This window comes from Neopsephotus bourkii, unplaced genomic scaffold (genome assembly GCF_033783945.1).
Source record: "Neopsephotus bourkii isolate Nb327-2 ecotype Australia unplaced genomic scaffold, CSIRO-AGI_Nbou_v1 NB_1139, whole genome shotgun sequence".
Lineage (NCBI taxonomy): Eukaryota > Metazoa > Chordata > Aves > Psittaciformes > Psittacidae > Neopsephotus > Neopsephotus bourkii.
Window position 1 is genome coordinate 954202 of NW_026901625.1, and position 12403 is coordinate 966604.

General features: G+C 48.8%; 1 protein-coding gene across 4 annotated transcripts in view; it reads left to right on the forward strand.

The window, feature by feature from the left end:
- The window catches only part of SRGAP2 (SLIT-ROBO Rho GTPase activating protein 2), an 87701-nt gene that overhangs the window by 26359 nt on the left and 48939 nt on the right, over nt 1–12403 (forward strand). For 3 of the 4 annotated variants that reach the window (XM_061362841.1, XM_061362843.1, XM_061362845.1), the window contains exon 3: nt 4245–4437. The exons of the other annotated variant lie outside the window; for it this stretch is intronic. In XM_061362841.1, the coding sequence (XP_061218825.1) occupies nt 4245–4437 (193 nt within the window). The remainder of the gene's footprint in view (nt 1–4244; nt 4438–12403) is intronic. 4 annotated transcript variants of the gene reach the window in all.

Below are 12403 nucleotides of genomic sequence, written 5' to 3' on the forward strand. Positions count from 1 at the left end.
GGCATCTTCCAGTCCTTCTGCGTCATTGCAGCCCGTGTGTCGGGCAGGGGTCCTGAGGCGTCAGGGTGATGTGCTGAGGTTTGAACCTGCTGCTTTCCACCTTCCCAGCCATGTCTAGAGCGGCTTTCCTTTGATTTTGACATGCTTCCTGCTTGTCTTGAGCTCATCCGACCTTACCGAGGAGGAGGACGGCTCCTGGCAGCAGCCATGGGGGGGACCACTGTGTCCAGGCAGAAGCAGGGCCGGTTTGGGAGCAGTCGGAGCGGGTTTGTGTGGGTGAGAGGATCGCTGTTTAATCTGGGCGGGAGCTGGGGGTTGGTGGTTCTGTTTTGTTGTCATCCCACTCCTTTCCCAAGCTTGTCATCTTTTTATACAGCATGGCATTTGGGAGAGGGGTGGGGACCTCTTGAGAGAGCTGCAGCGCACAGGCACGGAGATGGAGCTAGATACTGAAGCACAGCTCAGGCTGCTTGGGTCTTCTCCTGGTGCTCTGTGCGGTGCAGGCTGATTCACCCTGTCGCTATCCAGTTAGAGCTGTTAAAGCTTATCAGTGGGAGGAGCTGGAGCCCTCTTTGGGAGGATTCTGATCCTGGGATCTTCGGGAGGGGATCCTGCTTGGAACAGGAATGTTGCTTAGAGTGTGAGATGACAGGGCAAGGTAGTCTCCTGGGTCTGAGTTCATCCCATTCGCTCTGTGCATGACCTGCTGAAGAATGAAGGAGTTGGTACAGAAGTGTCATCGTTTCCACACTTCCAACTTCAGTTTATAGGGTGCTTAAGCCCAAAGTAATCATTTGGCAAATTCTTTGTCCCAGGCTGACTGTTGGATGCTGTAGCAGAGCAAGGTATTGTTCCAGTCAGTGCGTATCCACCTCCTCTGGGCATGATGGGTTTCTGATAGCACAGGTTCTTGCCAGGAGCTTTGCAGAAACCCATCTCTTGTTGTAGTTTGAGAAGCTGCCACTGTTCAGTAGAGGCCCATAATTGCACCACAGTTCTTGTAATCTGCTTAAGGGTAATAAATAAAGGATAACCTACTATTAGTTTCGTTTACTGGATCCTTCCCAAGATTGTAGTTTAGGAGTGTTTTGGATCTGCACCTAGTCATTGGTCTTGTTTAAACTATTAGGCTTTTCCAAGCAGGAACAGTCAATTAATGAAGATCATCCAGGGTTTTTATGACCAGGTATGGTGGTAGCTTCAAATGTAGTACGTCTCTTAACTTTCTTATGGTAGGTACTATTGGCAATGACACTTCCATGGAAGTATTAAAGGCATCATTACTTAAATACCAGCATTTTATTCATGGGCAGGAACTGGATGATAAGAATTATGCCTATCAATGCTCTGTATGCTTCGAAGTTCAGTAAGGAAAAAGAAAATGAGCCATTATAAATGCTGAGAATGACAAACGTCACCAAAATACAGGAGGCAGGCGTTCCTTCATCCCCTTTGGGTTCATTCATTAGCCAAGCCTGCTGACTGCTCCATTGGAATGCTGAGAAGGTGATTGCAGAGGGGAGAAAAGTAAAACTATTCACCTGTCTAGCATTATACAGCTCTGTGTCCCTCTGCCCCAGGTGCCTTGATGGATCTGGTGATGGGAGTGAAGAAATGGTTTGTTTGAAATGGATGGAAAACTTTGCTGTTGCTACTGGGGATGTTTTATTATGTAGTTGTAGCCACGTGAGCTTAAAGTACAATAGAAAGGGTTCTGCCATCCGGGGCAAGGCTCAGTGTGAGAATAAGAATACCTGGTGTTTAATCCCAGTTCTTCTGTGGGCATCTTGACCTTGATTTCAGTGTGTTTGTTCACCTTCAGGCACTTGAAGCCTTGGCAGCAGGAGCAGGGTGTTCAGGAGCTTGTTCCTCATCTTGAATGATCCCAGTGGGTGGGATCCTATTTGAACAGGAAAGGAGGGGGAAGGCTTTTTGGTGTTTCAAGTGGCTGTTAACCTGACAACGTGGGGAAATGAAGGATGCAAAAGCAGCGAATTCCAAATGAAAGTGGTTGTTGTGACTGCAGACATGAAAAGGTCCCGTGTGATGCGGTGACCCGGGGGTTAGAGCTCACACACAGCTCCGGCTCGCCTGTGCTCTGGCCTCGGAGTAAGCCCGACTTAAAAACCTTCTGCTTGTGTAAGCAATGGGAGAACAAGCAGACACTTCATCCTCCAGAAAGCCCAGTAAGCCTCAGGAAATTCCTGCATTCTTGATTGGATTTTGTGGCACAGGACTGCGTGCTGTGTGTTTGAAAGATGAGCAAGGTTGCCCTCTCCAGCCCCGTGCCACAGGCTCGATAAGCTGGGGCTGAATAGCTCATTGTTCCCCTGCGGGCAGCCCCATCAGCTGCCCCTCCTCCCTGCCACAAACACTGAGGGTAGGTAGAATGAAAGCGTGCTGATACTGCGGTTCTTACTGAAGGAAAAGGTTACTACTTCTTGCTGCTGTTCGGCAGGCGAGCTGCATGTGAAGTATCCACCTTGAGGGCTTGAGCTTCGCTGTAGTTTTACCATTAAGATACGTGTGCTGTGCTGATCTTCTTTTCGGGAAGTGGTACTTTGTGTTTCCTCCAGCTGATGGGTGCTGAGGCGCTGGCACAGGGTGCCCAGAGAAGCTGTGGCTGCCCCATCCCTGGCAGTGCTCAAGGCCAGGTTGGACACAGGGGCTTGGAGCAAGCTGCTCCAGTGGAAGGGGCCCCTGCCCATGGCAGGGGTTGGAGCTGGAGGAGCTTTAAGGTCCCTTCCAACCCAAACCAGGCTGGGATTCCTGAATGCCAGACCTGCAGATGGGTGTTAGGACTGGGCAGGCTGGCTCATTGCAGGGAGGAAACACTCCCTGACTGTGCCGTTTGGTGCTGTTCCCGCTCACTGCCTCACTTTCTATGCTTCGTGAAAGCCTTAATGACAAAGGCACAGGTAGAATGGGGTTGTCTTGTTTGCATTGACTAAACAGGGCACGCATGTAAGGTTCTGCAGCTCTGTTAGTAGCTGTGTAACTGGGAACTGAGCTGGATGGCGATGATGTGCACAGCAGGGATTAGCAAATTGCGTTTGGGAAGTGATACTCGCCCCTCTTCGGTTGTGGTGGGGAAGCTGTGGGTGCCTGTGGTTGGGATGCAGAGGTACAAAGCTGTGCATGCCCAAGACCTGCATGTTCCTTACTTTATTGCTGATTCTGAATTCATCTTGGGGTAACACACCTCTGAGAACCTTTGGCAAGAGCAGCAATCAGAGTCAAGCAACAGGGGGCATCTCTGTGGCTGGAGTGCTCAAAGATGGAAATACACATTTTACTGATTTCATGTTCAGTTTATTGCCTGTATAAAAGCCAAATAACCTCCTGTAGCTGCACCACTGGATATTTCTGCATTCTCAGGATAGACTGACATGCTCCTGCTATGTTTTCTTGTCCTGTTTGACCATGGGCCGAGTCATTTCCCTCTCCTGTCCCTGAGATTCAGACTTGGTGCAATGAGAGCACCCTGGCTTCAAGGTCTAATGGGAGAAGTTTTCCTATTTGTAAACTGCTTGAAAACTGTTTGTAAAGTATTGTGTGCATATAAATAGATAACTTCAGTAATAATTCTGCATAGTAGAACATTACCACCTATGTCTGTGTCATTTATGGGTCCTTTAGACATGAGTATTTTATAGTCTCCCTGGAGATAAGTCTGCAATCACGTTGGCTCTTTCTCTCTTTCAGTGGTTTTTGGTTTCTGTGGAGAGCTGCACAGCTGGCGGCTCAGGAACTAACTGAATAATCCCAAACTGGTGCCTTGGGGGAGGCCCCAGTGTGTGCAATGTCTTGTCTCTGCATCAGGAGTAGCCTGCAAAGGAATTGGATAGCAATTCCCCCAGGTGGCTCCCTGAGCTGATGTGGGGTATTGCAGCATTCAGTCCTTTTTCCAGGCTGAGATTCAGTACATTTTTAGGCAGTGACCGCTTCTCCTTGATGCCAGAAATGCACTTGACACTTGTAACTGATGCACTCCCCAGCAGCAAAGCTCTGCTCCAAGGGCTGTGCATGGATTGCAGGATATTGGATGGTTTTGCTGTGGCTGGTGCATCCGAGATGCGATTGCAATCACTTTCTGCCTGCAGATACACTTCATCCTAATGGAGCTTTTTTGCTGCTGTATACGAATGAGGGAATGTGGTTTTAACTCTATTTTACTGGAGAATTTTGATGGTGTTTTCTCTAATGGGATTCTGTTTAATCTCTAGTGCTTTTATTTGTTACAGAGATCCGTGCCCAGTTGGTAGAGCAGCTGAAATGCCTTGACCAACAGTGTGAGCTTCGGGTCCAGTTACTGCAGGACTTGCAGGATTTCTTCCGCAAGAAGGCAGAGATTGAGATGGATTACTCAAGGAATTTGGAGAAGTTGGCTGAGAGATTCCTGGCTAAAACTAGGAGCACCAAAGACCAGCAATTCAAGTAGAGTATCTGCCTTTTGTTTTTGCTCTTTTTTCCCCCTGTAGACGTGGCTGCAAAGACAGGAATGCCAGCAGAGAGCTGATAGAGTCCATGTAGGTACCAGCACTTGTGAATGTCAGAATCAAGTGTCTCCCAAGTTTGTGTTAAACACAGAACTCATTTCATCTTCCTCCACAGCCTGGTTGCTAACTACACTTCAGTAATTCCTGGTAGGTTGCATGTTGTCAATAGGGAATGGAATGGTAAAAATTGGCACGTCTAAAAGGAGTCATTTTCGTGGGAAGGTGGGCCAAGCTGTACACCAGGTTCGATGGGCAAACCTGGATTTCCTTCACTGTCAGTGGCTGTGGTCGGTTCTGTTTAAAGGGTAACTCTGCCATCTGTTCTGTACTGGGGTTTGCTGTTGCAGCTTTCTGGTTTCAGTATCTTACACATACTAAGTGTAGGATTGAAGAGTGTTGTATCTCAGTTCATAGCATTCTCTGCTACTGCCACTTCAAAACAGCAGAGAAGTAGGGTCAATAGTACTTCCAAAGAGATCTGTGCCATGGTGGGGGGAATCCCGAGATACCAAGCTGTTGGGACTCAGAATTTGAAGATGTCCTCATTGACAATGAATTGTCTCACCTGCCTGAACCATTGTTTACAGGTAGGTCTGACCATACTGCTTTGGTTCTTCCCTGTTTAGCTCTTGGAGAGCTGGGATGACATGGTCGTGGTTTCATGGGTTCAAAGCCATGGATTTACTGGCAAGTCCTGCCTGGAGGAAGGTGGTTTTCCTAGGAGGGATGCAGAAGGGGCTGGCACAGGCTGTGTGGCACGGAGCCATCAGCCCCAGGAGTAGGTGGCCAGCAGAGAGCCACAGCGCTGCTGGAGCTGACATGCGGGCAGTGCACAAGCTGGTTGGGTTCTGTTGTCAGGGGAGCAGCTGGGGAAAACATGGAGCAAAAGCAGCCTTGGATCTGAATCATTCCTGCCTTGGACAGTTTGGGCTGAGAGGATCCATCTGGGTCTGCCTCCACCCACAGTGCAGTGTCACTGTTAGTGTTGTTGGGGTCACTGGCTGTGTTTTGTTTTGTTGTTGCTGTGCTTGCAGGGATGTGGGGATGTATCGGCTTTCCCCTCCCATTAGACACTTGCTTTGTGAAAGCCATTCAATAGGCACCATTCTATTTCCTTTCTGGGCAGCTTTGATGTGATTTAGTTCAGCTCTCATTGAAAACACACAATGTGCTGCACTGTGAGGGAACCTGACTCTGAGCATCGCTGATAGATTGGAGGAGAGTTGTTCTGTGCATCTGTATACCTGGTAATGGTCTTAAGTGTTTTGTTTCCTTTACAGTGGAAGTGTTTTTACAGCTTTAAGCTGCACATATTCTGCACATGCCTTTAAGATGGCATGAAAGAAATGGTGCCTTGAGCTGTCATATTCTTGTGCATTATGATTGGTCTTTTGCAATTGATTTTGTCTTTCTTCCTGGTGAAAATTGAGGTGGTTTTCTTTATGTTCCATGATATGAAACATCCCATCAGAAATGCTGTCGTATGCAGCTTTCAGTGTTGGGAATGTTGGATCCAGCTTGCTTCCTATTTTGAGATTTGGAGTGTATTTTCAATGTGGAAGTTGTTACCATTGTTCAATAAATCCTACATGGTGTCATGCTTCACGGCAATTAAATCTGCTGGCTGTGATACTGCAGGGTGTTTGTTCTAATGTGTTTTCCTCACTGCCCCCTGCCCCTGGTTTTTGGGCTGTTTGTACTTTAGATGGGCTTTATAAAGTTGTACCAGCACAAAACTGACCTCAAATATCCCAGTTATTGAGTGTAGCCTCGATTGGACCGGTGATGCTATCAGCACATAAAATCTTCACTTGGATTGCTAAATTAAACGTCAAGTCCAGGGCATTGCCTGAAAGAATCTGGAAATCCATTAGGGATGGGGCAGCCACATCTGGAGCTGCTCTGAGGCCTCCCCTTCAGGAGCCTTCTCTTCTCCAGGCTGCCCCAGCCCAGCTCTCTCAGCCTGGCTCCAGAGCAGAGCTGCTCCAGCCCTCGCAGCAGCTCCATGGCCTCCTCCAACAGCTCCAGGTCCCTCTTGTGCTGCTGCCCCAGAGCTGGACCAGGAATGCAGGGGGGATCTTTCCAGAATGGAGCAGAGAGGGAGAAAAGCATCTTGTTTTTGGAATATATTGCCCCTGCAGGGGTTGAGTCCCAAATGTAGAAGCTGGTCAAGAGTTAGAATAAAGGGAAGAAGCGATTGTTAACAGTGAGGCTGCTGGGTGTGTGGGCAGGATGTGTCACAGCAGTGGCTGTAAAGCTGGCTGACCTGGGCAGCTCCGTCTAGGACTTGTGCAGTCATTTGCTGGCTGTAACATTCAGGGATGTGTCAGAATACCACAGGGATCAGTAAGGAAGCAGTTCCAATTATAATTAACTTATCCCCAGCACTGCCTGAAGAGTGCAAAGCAACTTGGCTGGTACCTGCTCTATAGATGCTGCAGCTGTAATCTCATTTGGAAGCCCCCGAAAGAGCATTTGATCAAAGCCAACCCTGATCTCTCTCCTCCTGAGCAGCCTGGTATTACATGACTCCGAGACGTGCATGGGAGGGTGGCTACTCTGTAATTGCCTGGCTGTGCCCCTATAAATACACAGTAATAGCATGTTCTTCCCATGCGGTGATGATTGTGTCGGATGGTACCGTATCATTCAGGGAGCGCTTACCATGTCACTTGCCGTTTTTAGATCCCATAACACGCTGTCAAGGAGGAAATCTGTCAGGCAGCTACCCTGTAATTTGCATGTGCTTTCATACTCAGGAGCTAGGATGTAATTGCTAAGTTGCTCCTGATGTGTTCATTTCAGGAATGCTATCAAGGGCAAGAGGCTTCGGGCTGACCCTGGAAATTGGGGTGTGTGGCTTCCTCCTCCATCCAGCACACCCTTACAGGAGGGAGCAATGGAAGTGCAGCTTGTGTTGGGTTTCTAACTAATGCAATGCATGGGGTGGATTTTCTGTAGATGTGGCTGCAGCAGGGGTGATCAGGTGGCTCTGTTTTCCACATGGGAGTTGAAATGTAGGTGGTTGGGGCTTGACAACAAAGAGTGGATAGCTGGTGATGGGCTTGGAGGCTGCGTGCCCCTTGCAGAGTGTGAAGCTAGCTTCACTGGAGCATCTTAACATGATTTACAGAGGTAGGTGTGTGTTGTTCTCATTTTGCATCTTTGAAGAAGGGGAACAGATTGTTTTAGCCAAGGTGACATCTAAGTTGATGGCAGTTGGATGTATCCCAGGTTCTGCTTGCTTTTGACTACTCTGCCATGGCTTTTATGCCTCATTTTGCCTATTCTCTTTTAAAAAATGATATTTCAGTTAGAAAGGACTGTAAAGACAATAGTGATAAAAAATCCATATCTATTGGGAAAGGCTGCTTCAATACTCAGTGGTAAATATCCTTGCACAAGGTGTAAGGACTGCAGGGAAAATTGCATTCCACAGCCCAAGTCTTACACCTCCAGTTATTAAAAGAGCTTGTTGGTCACAGGTCTGGTGTATCATAGAATCCCATGGAATCTGCCTCAGATCTCATCTCAGTCTCCCCTCTGGCAAGTTAAAGCCATTCCCCCTTGTCCCATCACCATATGTCCTTACCAGAAGTCCTTTTCCAGGTTTCTTGTAGGCCACCGTTAGGTATTGGAGCACTGCTGTAAGGGGCCTTCTCTTCTCCAGGCTGAACAAGCCTGAGGGTTACAAAGTGTGTATGACTACAAGGGGTAGTCCCTGAGCATCTCTTGTTTGCAGTTAGATCAGAGCATCCATCCCAGTGTCCCTCTTGCTTGTGGCTCTCGGGGTCCCTGTAGGCACCAGAGCTGCTCTGACATCCATCCTCAGAGGAAGGCCCTGACCCACTGCAGTGAAGCCCCAGGACCTTTAATACCAGGCTTCAGTTCTACTTAATATGATTCTGTCCGAAAGGCATTTGCCTATTCAAAGAAGAGTGAAGACTGTGAAAACCATGGCAAAGCTTCAGTGATTCCTTCCAAGGGGGAAAAAAAAAGGAAAAGAAACAACATGGAAACATGAAAATAAAATGCTATTTTAAGGCCATCTTTTAGATGAAGATAATCTTTGGGAGTAGGATCCTGAGGTGTGATTGTCAGCTGGAGGTCCAGGGTATCCCAGCATGAAATTCAGATGGCTTTCTGGCAGCCTTTGCCTTGAAGTAGAAGATGCAGAGTAAGTCTGGCAGCCTTCGGGCTGAGCCCTTGTAAACAACAGATGTTCATAACTGGAATCTTTTGGAAGAGGAGGGCAGGGAGCAGCATCCATGTCCATGCCTGTAATCCTCAACATTCGCAGGGAAGGCTGAGCTGCGTCAGGAACACTTTGAGGGGAAATCAGACGTGGATGTGAATGAGCAGAGAAATCCAGAGGAGTTTTCTTAAAGCTGCAATGGTTTCTTGCAGGAGAGATGATGCCATGCAGGAGGTATCAAAGCATTCGTGTCACGTGGACTTCAGTTGTGGTGTTATCGTTCTAATGGATAATTCGTGTCATAGGCAGTTTTGACCTGTGATTCCTTGTGATGGAGTTGAGCCCTGACATTTCCTCTCCCCCCCAAGTCTTTTGAGTCACAACATTTGGAAGATTTTTAGAAGCATGAAGCATTCTGTCCATGCTCATTGCAGGGGGTCGGACTTGTCTGATCTGTGAAGGTCCCTTCCAACCCGAGCTAGGACACAGGAAAAGCAAGAAAGTGCTTTTTTATCCTTCCTCCCAATTTTACATGGATCATAGAATCATGGAATGGTTTGGAAGGGACCTTAAAGCTCCTCCAGCTCCAACCCCTGCCACGGGCAGGGACCCCTTCCACTGGAGCAGCTTGCTCCAAGCCCCTGTGTCCAACCTGGCCTTGAACACTGCCAGGGATGGGGCAGCCACAGCTTCTCTGGGCACCCTGTGCCAGTGCCTCAGCACCCTCACAGTGGTTAATTTCTTCTGGAGGGAGTTCTTCCAGGACCTGGGAATGTCTGTCGCACCCCTCTAGGAAACCCATCCTGAGTATCTGGGGAGACAGAGGGAGGTGGAGCAGGACACTTCAGTTTCTGTGTGTACCAGCAGGGACTTGCTTCAAACTCCTCGGTTCAGGGGAAGAGCGATCGGAGAAGTTTTCTGTTCACGCAGGTGATGTGATGTGCCTGTATCCTTTAAAAGTTTCTTTCTATTTAGTAACATTTTCATTCCCATCTGACCCATTCCCTCCTTCTGTGCTCATTATGGAAACCCACTATTCCTGGGGTTTGGGAGTGGTGGTCTGGTTTTAGTCTCCTGTGGGGAAGGAAGTTGTCTTTTAAGGTCTGTTGCTCTGAAGAGGGTTACCTTGCAGCACCCAGCCAAGTGTCACCGGCCTTCGTCCCCGTCTCCTGCTCGCCTTAAAGCAGATGAATGCTGGATTGTCTCTTCCTTGTATGAATGAGTAATTTAATTAAGACATTTCAGATACTTGGGACTCAATCTTCCCGTCTGATCTCTTGAACCTTTGAAGTGGAAGTTGCACAGGGCCCCATCAAGATAACACCCGAGAAACCACAGAGCTTCATACTTTGTGGTTCCTTCAGAATCTGTGCACAGCTTCCTCTTCCTGCTCCCAAACACCCCCGACTGCTGTGAACTCACCTAAATAAACTCTCCGGATTTTGCTATCATCACACGATCTTGAAACCAGTGTAAATAGTGCTGGAAATAGACCTGGATCTTGGCATCTTCCTCCTCTCCTTGCGGGGCAAGTTGGAATCAAACAGTTGTGAATGAGAAATCATCAGCACTTTGGGCAAGTTCATAGCCAGGTCTTGAAGCTTTGGGTTGATCTCATCTGTTTTGCTGCTGAAGGGTGAATGCAGACTCTGCTCAGTCTGCAGAACCAGTGGAAGCCAAGCTCAATGCCAGTGATACCCATCGGTCCCTAGTGCGTGTTTTGTTTCCCTTTCCCATCCCTCCTCCGTGGAGACATGAAACTGGAAGCAGAGTGGATTTGCCATCTCCTTTGAGGATTGAAATGGTTAATGAGAATGGCAAACTGCTTCCCTGCCATCTGCTTGTGGTGACGATGGAAAAGGGTCTGTTGTAAACAGTTGTAGAACTTCTGCTCGGTGTTGTGAAAACCGTGCCCGTGTTCCAGCCTGAAAGCGCTGGGTGTTTAGGGGTGCCTCAGCAGTTAACGTGTGCCGTTGTAAAGGCTTCGTGGAAGGTCTGTAGCAAGTAACTGCCTCTTCCCTTTTCTGTTTCGTTTCTGTCTCAAGACCTGCCTTGATCTGCTTCTTGCCAGTGCTGGGAAGTCTGTCACTAGTAAGTACAGCGAGGTTTTGTCTCGCTTCCTATAAAACCCTTGCTGTGAAAGCGCTGAACCCGGACAAAGGCAAGAGGGGCCATTGTAAGGAGGCACTGGAGGGGTTACTGAAACCAAGAGACACCAAGAACTCAGAGGAGTTTAAAGGACAAGCTGTGGTTGCTGAGGTTGAGCTCCGGGTGCGGTGCTCGCGGCACAGATCCGAAGGTGACAATCCCGGTGGCGGATGGGAAGCGTGTGGGGATGTGATGATTTTTCCCTGCAGGATGGGCTTTCATGTGTAACCACACGGAGTGTGTCAACAGCCCATCTGGCGCCATTAGACACCAGCAGTTTTACTCACCATGCTTTTCATGGGCTCTTGGTATTCCTGCTATGTGGTGCCTTAGAATAGCTTTGGGGGTTGCGGTAGGGCAGCCTGGACAGCTGGGAATTGTCCAGTTAACTATTGCATCTCTCCCAGTTGCCTTTGGAAAAGTAAGGCACTTGTACCATGCTGTTCTCTGGTCCCTTGGCTACTGCTGTGGCGTTTGGTCCGTGATGCTCACAACTCATTCAAGCTGCTCATGATGGGATTGGGCAGATACCTCAGTAGGAACATCCATGAGGAGCCAAGTGCTCTTTGTGGAACAGAGAGCAAAGATTCATAGTGAGATGGAGTATCACAGAATCCCAGAGTGGGTCGGCTTGAAGGGACCTTAAAGCTCCTCCAGTCCCAAGCCCCTGCCACGGGCAGGGACCCCTTCCACTGGAGCAGCTTGCTCCAAGCCCCTGTGTCCAACCTGGCCTTGAGCACTGCCAGGGATGGGGCAGCCACAGCTTCTCTGGGCACCCTGTGCCAGCGCCTCAGCACCCTCACAGGGAAGAGCTTCTGCCTAAGAGCTCAGCTCAGTCTCCCCTCGGGCAGGTTCAAGCCATTCCCCTTGGCCTGTCCCTACATCCCTTGTCCCAAGCCCCTCTCCAGGTTTCCTGCATCCCCTTTAGGCACTGGAGCTGCTCTAAGGTCTCCCCTTCAGGAGCCTTCTCTTCTCCAGGCTGAACAAGTGATGGGAGATAGAAAGGATCAAACCAGCTGTGGTTCTGGGTTGGCAGCTCAAGCAGAGGAGTGGTCCAAAGCCTGAGAAGTCAGCAGCCTGCATGCAGCTGGGCTGCTTCTGGCTGCTTGGAGATCTGTGGCTGCACCAGCCTTAAGGAAAGAGCGGAGCAGTGAAGTGATGAAGCAGTAAGAGGCTGTTGAGGGTTTTGAGGCAGGATTTTGAACAGCTACAGCACGATCAGCTGCTGGAGTCTGAGCTTTTTGTTCCTAAGTTTAAGTCCCCCACTTTTCCTGGTAGTTGGTTAATTCTCACTTCCTGCAGCTCTTCCAGCTTTGGAGAGCAAATACAAAGTCAGTGTGTAAAGTCCTTTTATATCGTTGATATAAAGGAGCAAACCAGCTTCTTTTTAACTTTGAATACTGTCCTTTGTCAACTTCTCTGTATAATCACCCACAATTCTTCCTTCGTTTGCTTCCTCTCTTCCACCTGAGTGAGCTTGCTGGTGGAGGTGGTGGTTGTGCAGATGGTGTCTACACCTCTGACCCAGCGCTGCTCCTTGGAGAAGCTCTTTCTGGAGATG